General features: G+C 52.5%; 1 protein-coding gene across 3 annotated transcripts in view; it reads right to left on the bottom strand.

Annotated features, from left to right (window-relative positions):
- The window catches only part of DLL3 (delta like canonical Notch ligand 3), a 282,646-nt gene that overhangs the window by 136,783 nt on the left and 133,190 nt on the right, over positions 1 to 12,673 (bottom strand). For all 3 annotated transcript variants that reach the window (XR_005590652.1, XM_039510864.1, XM_039510863.1), the window contains exon 8: positions 8,729 to 8,843. Coding sequence is in view for 2 of the 3 variants with exons in the window: in XM_039510864.1 (XP_039366798.1) it covers positions 8,729 to 8,843 (115 nt within the window). In the remaining variant the exon portion in view is untranslated. The remainder of the gene's footprint in view (positions 1 to 8,728; positions 8,844 to 12,673) is intronic.

Raw genomic sequence — 12,673 nt, 5'->3', positions numbered from 1 at the left:
ACCCCCCCCCCAGCATGCCCCCTCTCCCTCTTGCCCTCTGCGGCCTCTCCCTGCAGCTCCCGGCTGTTTGCTGGTTCCTCTCTCCGGCAGCCGCAACTTGAAGCTTGCCAGCTCCAGGGGCTGCCGTCCAGGGAGGGGGCCCGGCTGGCAAACCCTGGCAGAAATCTGGGGGAGGCACGTGACTCCACGTGTGTCCCCCTCCCGCCCCCATGCGTCGCCTCTGTGGCGAAAGAGGATGCTAAGGTGTAAAGAAATGTAAAGCCAATGGACGGAAAAGGTTTCGGATTCCCCGGAGACCTACTGCTCGCAGCGGAGAAACCTCTGAAGGGTCGGCAAAGTGACTTGTGTTGCATACATAAAAACGTGTAATTTTAATGAGAAAATGGATACAGGGGCTGGGCGCCGAAGGTGATCAAGGACTGGTTTGATCTGATGGCCCAGGAGCAATTGTCAGGGGTAGTTACAGGTGAGAGGAAGGAGCCGTCCGTGACGACAAACCTTCCCCAGTTTTTGAGGCTGCAGAAATTGCTGATGAATATGTTGAATCAAGGACCCATGAGAGATGGGGGGCAAATCCCAGGGGAGGGGAAATAACCCTGTGCCACAGAAGTGACTGGAAATAGACTGAACCCCAACTCTGATGATAAAAAAAAAACCAAGCGAGTCCAGGTTTAAAGCCCCTAGAAAAAGGGCAGGCAGGTATTCTGCCATCACCATGAGGCTCCCAGCCATATAAACCCAAACTGCCCCAATCTTAACCCCACCCGCCCCAGTGAATGCCACTACAATCACCCCAGAGGCAGCAGTCGGGCAGGAGGAAATCAGGTCAGGATTGAGCCTTGGGAGAGGAGCGAAGGATTTACTAAGAATGCTAAAGGTAAATGACGCAGGCTGTAAGGACCCGAGGGACGCAAGGAAAGTTTGCTAAGAGAGGAAGACCGGTTTCCTGGTGAGAGTTTAACTATCTTAGCTTTGGCCGAAAGCCCCGGGACTCCCCCATCACCAAGATTTACTTCCAGGGTGAGGATTTTGAAGGTGAGCTCGGTGCGGGCATGAGGAATCTACTTCCCGCTGCTGTTTTGATAGGTACCGATACTGCAGCCATGCCTAGCGGGTTCATATCATAACTCGCAGCTGGGAAGAGTCTGGCTCTGCCATGGCTATGGACAGCAGGGGGTGCTCCAAGAGACAGGGGCGGGAAAGCGCCCTCAGGCCTTTATCAGCCGAAAGACGGAGTTTGTCCCCTGCTGGAGAGTCTGCTCTCGAGTTGAATAGAGACTCACCAGGACAAGGAGAGGAAGGCGGCTCACAAGAACACCCTGGCTGAGGGAGGCAAGGGGAGATGTTCTCAAGGACGTGGTTGGCTGTACAGGGAGGCTCCCGGGTGAGGTTTACAAGCAGGTGGTTGTGCTGGAGGCGTGGAGGATGCAGGGTTGCCCCTTTGCCGGACACTTCGGGGTGGAGAGAAGCCGTGAGACGCTCAAACGGAATTTGTAGCAGCCCCACAGGTTGACGAGAGTAACAAGTTACTGGAGAAGTTGCACCTTACGATAGAGGTGTAGGAGGTTAGAATCATAGAATAGCAGGGTTGGAAGGGATCTCAGGAGGTATCTAGTCCAACCCCCTGCTCAAAGCAGGACCAACCCCCAACTAAATCATCCCAGCCAGGGCTTTGTCAAGCCGGGCCTTAAAAACCTCTAAGGAAGGAGATTCCACCACCTCCCTAGGGAACCCATTCCAGTGCTTCACCACCCTCCTAGTGAAATAGTGTTTCCTAATATCCAACCTAGACCTCCCCCACTGCAACTTGAGACCATCGCTCCTTGTTCTGTCATCTGCTACCACTGAGAACAGCCGAGCTCCATTCTCTTTGGAACCCCCTTCAGGCAGTTGAAGGCTGCTATCAAATCCCCTCTCACTCTTCTCTTCTGCAGACTAAATAACCCCAGTTCCCTCAGCCGCTCCTCATAAGTCATGTGCTCCAGCCTCCTCATCATTTTTGTTGCCCTCTGCTGGACTCTTTCCAATTTTTCCACATCCTTCTTGTTCCAAGGACCCAGCAAGGGATTTCTGCAGGCACCGCCCATCACTTGGAGGGCGAGATTTTCACAATGATATAAATGGCAGTGACTGACTTGACGAGTGATTGCTGCCCAGCGGGTGCCGAAGGGTTCCCCTGCTGGTGGGGAAGAGCAGGAGGTGAGGGGTGTCATGTAACCGTCTGGGCTTGGTAAAGGGACTGGCTAGAACCGACACAGATCAACGGAAAGTCCAGAAAGACAACGGGCACCCTCATGGCGGGACGGTCACCTCTAGCAACCACCAGCCAAGAGAAGGAGATTTCCACTGCTCTGCAGGGCTGCAGAGCGCAACCCCACTCGGAGAACAAAGGGGAAAAGTGTCAGCTGGCAGGGTTAAAAGCAGGGCCGCTGGGCAGAGCGCTCGCTTGGGACTGACTGCCAGAGACAGCGAGAGGGAGCCAGAACACACTAAGGAGGTGTTTGCCAGAGGGTCTGTCGATATCGTGAGGCCCCTACCCAGACCTTCGTTGAACGGAAAGTAATATATGGACTGGTTGTTGTAGATCCTGCCAGCAGCTCTAATATAAACGCTGAAACCGGCTACTGCCCTAAGCACCGCTCTAGCAGAGTACGTTTTCCCCAGAAAATCTTGTCAGACTGCGGTGCAAATTTCACATCTGTGGTTTTCAAGAAGTTCCGGGAGTTTTGTGGCGCAAGCCGTGGGTAGGCTGCTCCCATCAGACAGACATTAATGGTCTGGTAGGAAAAGATTCAACGGGACACTGGAGTCTTTGCTGAGGATGGGTGTTACGTGGCGGGAGAATGACTGAGGTGTTACCAGAGTCGACCCCACGAATCTACGGGGTTCACCCCCTTTGAGCTTCTTTATAGGAGACAAGTGAGGGAAGCCCAAGGTTAAATTCGAAGCTCTCGGGTGTGCGGGGCAGAGGAGACAGGACGGCCTGTAGCATGTCACTTTGTTTTAAAGCGAATTTAAAAGCTAGGACGGATTGGAAGGATTTAGGGGTCTCGGCTGCTCACTGTGACAGGCAGGCTGCAGAAAGGCCTTAGATATAAGATATAACTGGAGATATACCAATCTCCTAGAACTGGAAGGGACCTTGAAAGGTCATCGAGTCCAGCCCCCTGCCTTCACTAGCAGGACCAGTTTTTGCCCCCGATCCCTAAGTGGCCCCCTCAAGGATTGAACTCACAACCCTGCCTTTCCCTATCAGTAACTTGGTCCTAGTGTTGATTCCAGTGAGGAAGAAGAAGAGGCAAGATGTGGGAGGGACCTTTTGAGGAGACGGAGAGGGAACGAGGTGGCTTATGACGTAAGGAAGCCGGGTGGCAGGGGAGCTGTGCAAACAGTGTCTGCTAATAGATTGAAAGCTTCCCACAAAAGGGGGGGGGGTGGAACCTGATTTGCTGATGAGGGAACATTTCCCGCCCCTTTAATTGACCTGGTCAGGGAGAGTAAAGAAGAGACTCCGCTGGAGAGCAGCGAGATTTGGGAAGGTGTTAGACCCAATATTGGAAACACCCCACAGGCGGGTATTTTCCAACCAGCCAGGTTTACCTAACAAAGCAGCGCCTTCCGTTGAAACCACAGGGCCCACCCTGCCCCTACTGCACCAAAGGAGTGGAACGCAGGCTAGATACGGGAGGGATGGGGGCGTCTCCTATTGTCACGCTACCTACAAGGGATAAGACCAGGAGATGGTGTGTAAATTTTAGAAGGGTGGACGCCATTCACCCAACCTGACCCTGATGCCACACCCTGGAGAGGGGACCTACTGGAGGAGGGTGCAAAATTCATAAGCACTTGGGCTTTGACTTGTGGCTATTGGCAAATTCCCTTAGATACTGTGACCTAGGAGAAGTCAGTGCTCATCGTGGACTCTGGTCTATAGGAGTTTATGGTTATCACAGAATATCAGGGATGGAAGGGACCTCAGGAGGTATCTAGTCCAACCCCCTGCTCAAAGCAGGACCAATCCCCAGACAGATTTTTGCCCCAGATCCCTAAATGGCCCTCAAAGATTGAACTCACAACGCTGGGTTTAGCAGGCCAATGCGCTATCCCTCCCGCTATTGGATTAATCAGTGCAGGGGCTCCCTTTCAGAGGCCCATCAATGAGACGTTGCTGGGTTTGCAGACTTTCGCCGATGTAGACGACTTGGCTATTTTTAGTGGCTCCCGGCAAGATCACCTGAGCCATGGGGGAATTGTAGTGCAGAGGCTGAGAGAAGCCAGCCGCCCCGGCAAAGGGTGGGTCCACGTGCAAGCTGGGAGGCTGCAGGGGTACGACACGGAGGACACAGGGCGAGCAGCTGCTTTATTCGCCCTGCCCCTTTAAAAGTAGAAGCATTCAGAATGGGCCTGCCCCACAAACCAAGGAGCAGATCATCATTCCCAGCAGACTGGAAAGGGCGTTAGTGACACTGTGTCCCTTACGAAAAAGGGGGAAGCCAGATCAGGTGATAGGGACTGGGGCCTGGAAAAAACTGACCCCCCACTCCACTGAACAGAACTGTCCTGGAGAGGGAAGGTTACGCCATCATTTGGACGATTAAGCAACTTAAGCCTGAACTGTAGAATAGAAAATGTAACGTTTTAATAGATCACTCCCTGCTAATATGGTTGCAACCAAGCCAAAGCCAATCCCAACCTCCTAGGCTGAAGCCGAGCTCTGCAGGAGTACGACATGGAAAAAAAATCTGTATCAAGGGAAAAGAAAACGTAGTGGCCGATGCCTTGTCAAGAACAGAGAGACGCTGAAGAGCATGCAGGAGTGTCAGCGACACCCCTTCCTACAGTGTTTGCATGGGGAGGGGTGGCATGCTGGCAGACTCGGGGCCAGCTCATGCCACGGTCCCCATGTCTCCACTGAACATTGGCAAATACATGGCTCAGACCAGCCTGGCTCACTGGTGTCTTAGGATGGTTAAAACAGGCATTAGGAGGAGAAGAATGTGTTTAGACTTTAGGGAATGCTCATGAGTCGCTGCCAGCATCCATCTCACTTATAACATCTGTGTCCCCCGTGGTAAGGTAATATCTGAGCGTTCGCATTATACCCCTCTGTAAATCACCAGAGAGGAGAGGGACATTAACCAGTGTGAAATGCTGGTCTCCAGCTGAAGGCGTTATGTCCTGCTCAACAAGGAACACCAGCCACAGCAGATGAACTATTGTGAAAGGTTAAAGAGGACAAAAGATTGTGTTGTTTCATCTTCTTAAGAGGGGAGGAGAGTAGACATGCAAGTGGATTCCTCCCATCAGCTGAGTCTGCAGCTGAGAGCAGAAGCGGGGAAGGGAATAAAAAAAAAAAAACCCTAATCAGAAGGAATTGGATCTTTGTGTGGCTTGGACTCTGCGGGAAAATGACTAGGCATAAGCAAGAGATCCCCAGTGTTTAGCCTAAGTTAGCTCCAAAGGACACACAGAACTTGCTTATTATAGGAGCTGCTATTACTTTTTGAAATTTAAGATTGGAACTCGCTTGCGTGTGTGGTATGTTCACCTGCTTTAACCTCGTAAAGAACTCGCTCATTTCCTTTTCCCAGGTAATAAATCTCTCGCTAGCCAGTCCTGTAATAAACTATGAGCATTGTCTGGTGCAAGATCTGAAGCGCAATTGATCTGGGGTAAGCGACTGGTCCCTGGGGACTGGGAGTAACCTGAATTTTGCTGGGATTTTTGGTGCACCTGCAGGGCGAGAGAGACCAGAGAACTCACGGGGACTGTCTGTGACTCCATATCAAGGCCGTTGCAGCGCCTGAGGAATTTACACTTGATAGTTGTTCGGTGAGACCGAAGGATAGAATGACAATCGTTACAGGGCTTGTGCCCTGGTTCCTAGCAGCCTGCACTGAGGCTGGTATCATGCCCTTGAGCCACTGCAGGACAGCTTGACAAAGGGATTGCGGGGCGGGCTGGGAGTAGCCAGAGACCGATTCTGACCACAGTCAGGGCCCGATCCTGTGCCGCTGACATCAGCTGCATCCGGAGCTAGATCCACTCCCTTACACCTGGGGTAAATCAGGTGTAGCCTCATCAGAACCAGGTCCCTTCCCTCCATGCTCCCTGGGGTTCCCCAGGCTCCTGGGGGCTGGTTGGTTGAACTCTCCCGGCAGCAAGCAGCCTGGGCTGGCCTCACCGAAGGAATTAGGGCCGCAATTGCCCCTCGCTGCCCTGCTGGACTCTTTGGCTCGAGTGCCCTGGGCTCCTTGCTGAGTCCCCTCCAGTGCAACTCAGATCCCGGCTGGATTTGAGCGGAGGAGACGCTCAGAGAAGCCCAAGTTACAAACCCACCAGGGAGCGTCACTGCCGGAAGCCAGGGAGGTGCTTCCCCCACTGGGCCCCTGGCGATATCAGCAGAACCCCTGTCCCTGCTGGGCCCAGATTGATGGGAGGAACCCCAGAGCCCGTCCCGTGCAGCCCGGGGCTGAGCGCCCCAGCAAGGACACCTCGGGCTATGCCCATGCCTCACGCCAGCAGGCCTGGGGGGGGGCCTGCCAAAAGCTAATAATTGGGGCAGGTTACTCCCAGGAGGCATGACAGGGGGATTACACCCCAGCTACCACAGCTCTGCAGCTGCACCTGCTGCAAACTCGCCCAGCCCGGCTCAGGCTCCATAATCCCCAGCGCCACACCCAGCCTGCCTACAGAATGAACCAAGACTCCCAGAGGGACCCGGGGACCCCTTGAGGCCAGCTGGCAGAGGGGTTTACAGGGACGTGCTGAAGTCAACACAAGAGGTGGCAAAGGAAGGTCCCTCCCACGGTCGTCCTAACCGGCGCGAGAGGTCCATAAGGATGATATTTAAGCAGCTACCTGTGCACCCGGTTTCACTAGAAAGGGATCACGGCCAGTCCAGCCGGGAGGAGAAGCTTTGCTCACTCAAAGTCTGTTAGATGCGACTGGAGCTTGTTCGTTCAGTCTAGCAGGCGGGTGAAGGTTTTATTTCACCCGTAACCGGTTGTTTCCAAGACTTCTGCTCTACTGGCATCGGCTGAGCAAACTGATTCTTGATTTCACTACAAACATATTTAAGGGCTGGTCTCCTTCTCCAACAAAGACGCGTCTCTCATAGCCGGAGACCAGCACGGCTACACCCACCCTGCAAATCTCCAAGGGCTGGAAGTGAAGCAGCGATTGGAGGTGATGCTGGATGCTGTTTCTTTGGGACCAGCCGATCTGTGAATTCTGCCCAGTGGATCAGCGGCTGCGCCTGCCACGGGGAAGCCTGGGGGTGGGCGTCCACCTGGCGCCAACCTGAGCGGGCTAAGCAGGGAGTGCTCGTGTTGCCCGTGGTCGGTGACCCCCCAGCAAGTACAGACAAAGCTTCCTGACGCTAAGGGGAGGTGGAAGCGAGCCGCCGCACAGCTCTGGGGACCCCGGGAAGCATCACAGGCTGCCCTGAGGGATCTTTAAGAATTTGGGCCTCCCCGAACCGATCGGCACAGCTGCCTCCCTGCAAAGGCGAGCCCCTCGTTCTCACTGGGTTTCTCCCTCTCTCTCGGCAGCCAGCTCCCGGGCAGGCGCTCAGCACCACCTAACCCATGCTGGAGCGGACGGCAGCGCGGCGCCAGCGGGAGTTTTTATATGTTAAGGACGGCGCCAGAGCTCAGCGAATCGGGTGCGACCCTCCCCCCCACAGCACAGTCCCCGTTTTCTTATCAGCAGCCCCCACACGAATGCACGCTGCACCCATCGCTCAGTGCTGAAAAACCAGGGGCCACCCTGCCATCGGGGAACACTCTGCACCACAGAGCCTGCGTCGCCACCCCCTCCCCGCCCTGCCCCCCATTTGCTTGGCGTGGCGTCCCCCATTGTCACTCTGGCATCAGTCGGCGTGGTTCCATCTCTCCCCTCCCGCGCGTGCACACATGGGGGTGTTTTAAGGGCTAGATTGGTGCTGGTGAGCGCTCACTCCCCACAGGGCAATATGAGGATATAACGCCCTCAGCTACAATAGCTCCACTACTGTGCCTGCTCCCCACAGCGCCCCCTTGAGTATTACCAGAGTATAAGGCCCCAGATGCCATAGTTCCTATACTGCACCTGCTCCAGGCCAGTGCTCATTCCCCACAGCACCCCCTTGGGGCCTTAGTGGATACACCACCCCAGCTACCCTAACTCCAGTACTGCACCTGTTCCAGGTGAGTGCTCACGCCCCACAGTGCCCCCCGGGGGCAGTAAGGGGGTATAACACCCCAGGTACCACAGCTCTGCTGCTGCAGCTGCTCCAAGCCATCCCAACCCGACCCACGGGATTCAGCAAAAGCAGCCGGCTTTGCGTCCTGCCCGAAAAACACCTGGAAAGGAAAGCGATGAGCTTATACGCGGCCGCCCGCAGGGGGCGCTGCTGCCAGCATGCAATGCAGCCGCTCTAAAGCTGCCACCACAGCCCCCTGCCTCCCCCATGGGTAGACACTGCTGGCAGTTCCTACCCATTGCAATCACCCCCCTGCCCCCCCGCCCCCGCACACACACACACTGGTCTTAGCTTCATGCACCTTGGGGTCATGCACATTACCCCCACCTCCCCGGAGGAGCGGGCATGCGGCTTGGGGTGGGGCTGGAGCGGCAGGAAGCACGCACGCCAGGGCTGGCGGGGTTAGGGATTGGCAGGGGTGGCGAGGAACGAGCGGGAGAGGGGGTGGGGGGAGGTCGCAAGCGCACCGCGTATCTTCATTACCTCGGTGGCAAAGATGCAGGGCTCCGTCTGGTCCGGGATAATATAAATAGGGCGATAGGGGCCTTCTTTGGGGTACCCAGCAGGGGCACGGGAGAAGATCGGCTCCGATTTCTTACTGTGAGAGAGAGAAAAAAAAAAACAGCGTGAGTGATGGGGGTAGTGGGGGGACACGAGATTACGCGGCCGCGGCAAGAGGGCCTGAATAAATCCTGACCACCAGGAGGCAATATCGTGAGGTCACGGCCCGTGGCTCCTGTTCACCCGGTTAAAAGGGGGAATCAAGACCGAGCAGGGAGGCTGGAACCAGCTGTAATATCCAGTGGTTGAAGCCAGGAACAGGGAGCCAGGACTGCTGGGTTCTCCTCCCAGCTCGCTGTGTGACCTTGGCTGAATCAAGCAGACTAGGGGAATTATGTACCCGGCTTCCATTAAAATAATCAGATGGAGTGCGGTACTGCCGAGGTGCCCCATGGATGGAGCAGGGCCCTATGGTTCTAGGAGCTGTACATTTTTATTGCTATTAGGTGTATTACAGTAGTGCTTGAACCATGGGAATCCTGGTCCATCCTTGAATGCTATCGTAATTCACCTAATAGCAATAAAAATATCTTATGGGACCCCAATCACGAACCCGGCCCCCATTGTGCCAGGCGCTGTACAAACAGCAAACAACTAGGATGGTCCCTGCTCCAGCGAGCTTCCAATTGAAGTATAGGACAGGAGACGACAGCTGGGGAGATGCAGACGACAGCACGAGGAAACAATCGGCGAAAGATGGTCAGCAAGACGGGCTGGGCATGCTGGCACAGGGACCGCAAAGGAGACAATGCAGATGTTTAAAGGGAGCTCCTTCCAACTGAGGCCACTCTCTCTGGCCTGACTGCTCACTCAGCCCCGAATCTCTGTGCGGATCTACAGCGCCCATCTCCTCTCTGCTCAGCATCCGGCCGGCCTGCGTCACAGTCTCTCAGACCAGAACTCGTCAGCTTAGAAAAATCAAGCTGGCAACGTCTCCAATAGGGCAGACGACTCCCCCGTCCCACCCCTACCCCAAATCCCAGATGACTGGCTAGAGCATCAAAAGGTATTGTTAGCCATATATCAGGCATAGTATACACCATGTTAATGGGTATTATGCACACAGTATTAATATACATTATACATAGAATCATAGAATATCAGGGTTGGAGGAGACCTCTGGAGGTTTCTAGTCCAACCCCCTGCTCAAAGCAGGACCAATCCCCAACTAAATCATCCCAGCCAGGGCTTTGTCAAGCTGGGCCTTAAAAACCTCTAAGGAAGGAGATTCCACCACCTCCCTAGGGAACCCATCCCAGTGCTTCACCACCCTCCTAGTGAAATAGTGTTTCCTAATATCCAACCTAGACCTCCCCCACTGCAACTTGAGACCATTGCTCCTTGTTCTGTCATCTGCCACCACTGAGAACAGCCGAGCTCCATCCTCTTTGGAACCCCCTTTCAGGTAGTTGAAGGCTGCTATCAAATCCCCCCTCATTCTTCTCTTCTGCAGACTAAACAAGCCCAGTTCCCTCAGCCTCTCCTTGTAAGTCATGTGCTCCAGCCCCCTAATAATTTTCATTGCCCTCCACTGGACTCTCTCCAATTTTTCCACATTCCTTCTGTAGTGGGGGGACCAAAACTGGACACAATACTCCAGGTGTAGCCTCACCAGTGCCGAATAGAGGGGAATAATCACTTTCCTCAATCTGCTGGCAGTGCTCCTACTAATATAGCATGTAAGTATTTGGAAGTTACATATTATGCTCTCCCCACAATTCTGTTCACCCATGTAACGTATCCCATCTTATGCTGCAAAGCTGAGGCCAGGTTTGGCATTAAAAATAAGATGCCTGTCAAAGCCAAGACACATGAACCGTGTGTCCCAGCACGGGGAAGGATTTACCTCGACGCTCAACTCTTTTGCAAGGCAGTATCCAAATCAGAAATAAGTGAAGTGCAGAACAAAACCAAGTTACGGAACTGTTACAAACTGGTGGGTTGGATTTTAGCGATGGGTACAGAGTTCTGTAACTTGTAAAAAATCAGACTGTAAATACTATGGGCTGACATGCAAATCTTTGAAGCACACCTTCTGTGTAAGGTGAATACACCTCTTTTCGTACTGTACTACTTTGTCCTTAGACAATAAATCGAGCCAAATTTGATTATTTGATCAAGAGACCAAATAAGAACAAACCTTGAGTGCAGGGTGGATTTAAAAAATGATTTTTTTGGAAACAATTAAAATAATCTGATTTTTATTCATTTCAATTATAATAAGTTTTTTTTTTAAAAGCTTGTTTGAAACAAAATTTGACTTAAATGCAAAATATATGTTAAGACCTAAATTTATGATCTCTTCAAACATTTAAATAGAAAAATAAATATGCTGAATCCATAAGCCACTATCAAAATTACCGAGTTAAAGGCTGCTTTTTCCATATAAAGAAAGAATCAAGGGAAAAAACAGTTAACTTTTGAGGTCAAGCTTTATAAATATGGCACAATACATCATGTATTGTATTATGGTCTTGTTTCATTTAATAAAAATAAATTTTATATGCTGTTGGGTGTGTTTAATTTCATTCCAGTTACCATCCTAATGCAGTTTGACAAATCATGAGCAAAAAAATTATTTATCTAGCAAATAAGCAATATCATTCAGCATTCTCCAACATGCTAAAACTGCACAACTAATAAGAACCTGAAAATACTAAGCTATATAATTGTTCAAATAAATAAATATAGGTATATTGGCTCCTAGGTAGCAAAAAGATACCAAATCTAGTGTAAAGGCTCGATTTCCTTGTAAATCAATGTGTTTTTAAATGGTTCTATCAAGCAACGAGAATGTCCCCTTTGTTTAGAAAATAAAGGAAGCACGAATGGATGAGATGATTACAATCGAGGATTTAAATGCAGCATTCCACCTGATGATTTAAATCAACCCACCCTACACAAGTATAGGCAGACAACTGGCTGCACCTTTTAGTCAATATTATTTAGGCATCTAAAGATGCTGGCAGGCCCCTAGCACAATTGTCAAAAGCATCTAAGTACCTAACTCTCATGGGCACTTCTGAACCCCCCCCCAGGTGTCTGTCTATCTGCATCTTCAGGTGTTGTGACAAAGTTCCTCCTCTACCCTGGTGGGTCCTGCACTTATTGGCGGATTTGCTCACCTCAGAGATCTTCCCCTCTGGTGGAACCCACAGTCCGGGTCAACTCCTCTTGTGTCTGATCAGGAGTTGGGAGGTTTGGGGGGAACCCAGGCCCGCCCTCTACTCCGGGTTCCAGCCCAGGGGCCTGTGGATCGCAGCTGTCTAGAGTGCCTCCTGGTACAGCTGCATGACAGCTACACCTCCCTGGGCTACTTCCCCATGGCCTCCTCCAAACACCTTCTTTATCCTCACCACAGGACCTTCCTCCTGGTGTCTGATAACGCTTGTACTCCTCAGTCCTCCAGCAGCACAGCCACACCCTCTCAGCTCCTTGCGCCTCTTGCTCCCAGCTCCTCACCCGTCCCCCACAAGTGAGCTCCTTTTTAAACCCAGGTGCCCTGATTAGCTGCCTTGATTGGCTGCAGGGGATCTAATCAGCCTGTCGGCCTTAATTGGTTCTAGCAGGTTCCTGATTACTCTAGTGCAGCCCCTGCTCTGGTCACTCAGGGAACAGAAAACTACTCACCCAGTGACCAGTATATTTCCCCTCTACCAGACTCCTGTGCCCCACTGGGTCTGTCACAGTGTCTATCTGCCCCCATGTTCATAAGAATGGGGTTTTCCCCTTTACTGTTACAGTAGAAACAGGAAACTTTCAGCAATTTCAGGCCCAGGGGTGCAGCTGCGAGAGCCCGAGTGCCGAACGAAAGGCAGAACCAGACAGTGTAACTAGCTAGTCTCAGCTGACGTAACGCGAGGCCGC

The sequence above is a fragment of the Mauremys reevesii genome, linkage group 22, assembly GCF_016161935.1.
Source record: "Mauremys reevesii isolate NIE-2019 linkage group 22, ASM1616193v1, whole genome shotgun sequence".
Classification (NCBI taxonomy): domain Eukaryota; kingdom Metazoa; phylum Chordata; order Testudines; family Geoemydidae; genus Mauremys; species Mauremys reevesii.
The sequence above is the reverse complement of the archived record's forward strand: the minus strand, read 5'-3'. Positions and strand labels throughout refer to the sequence as shown.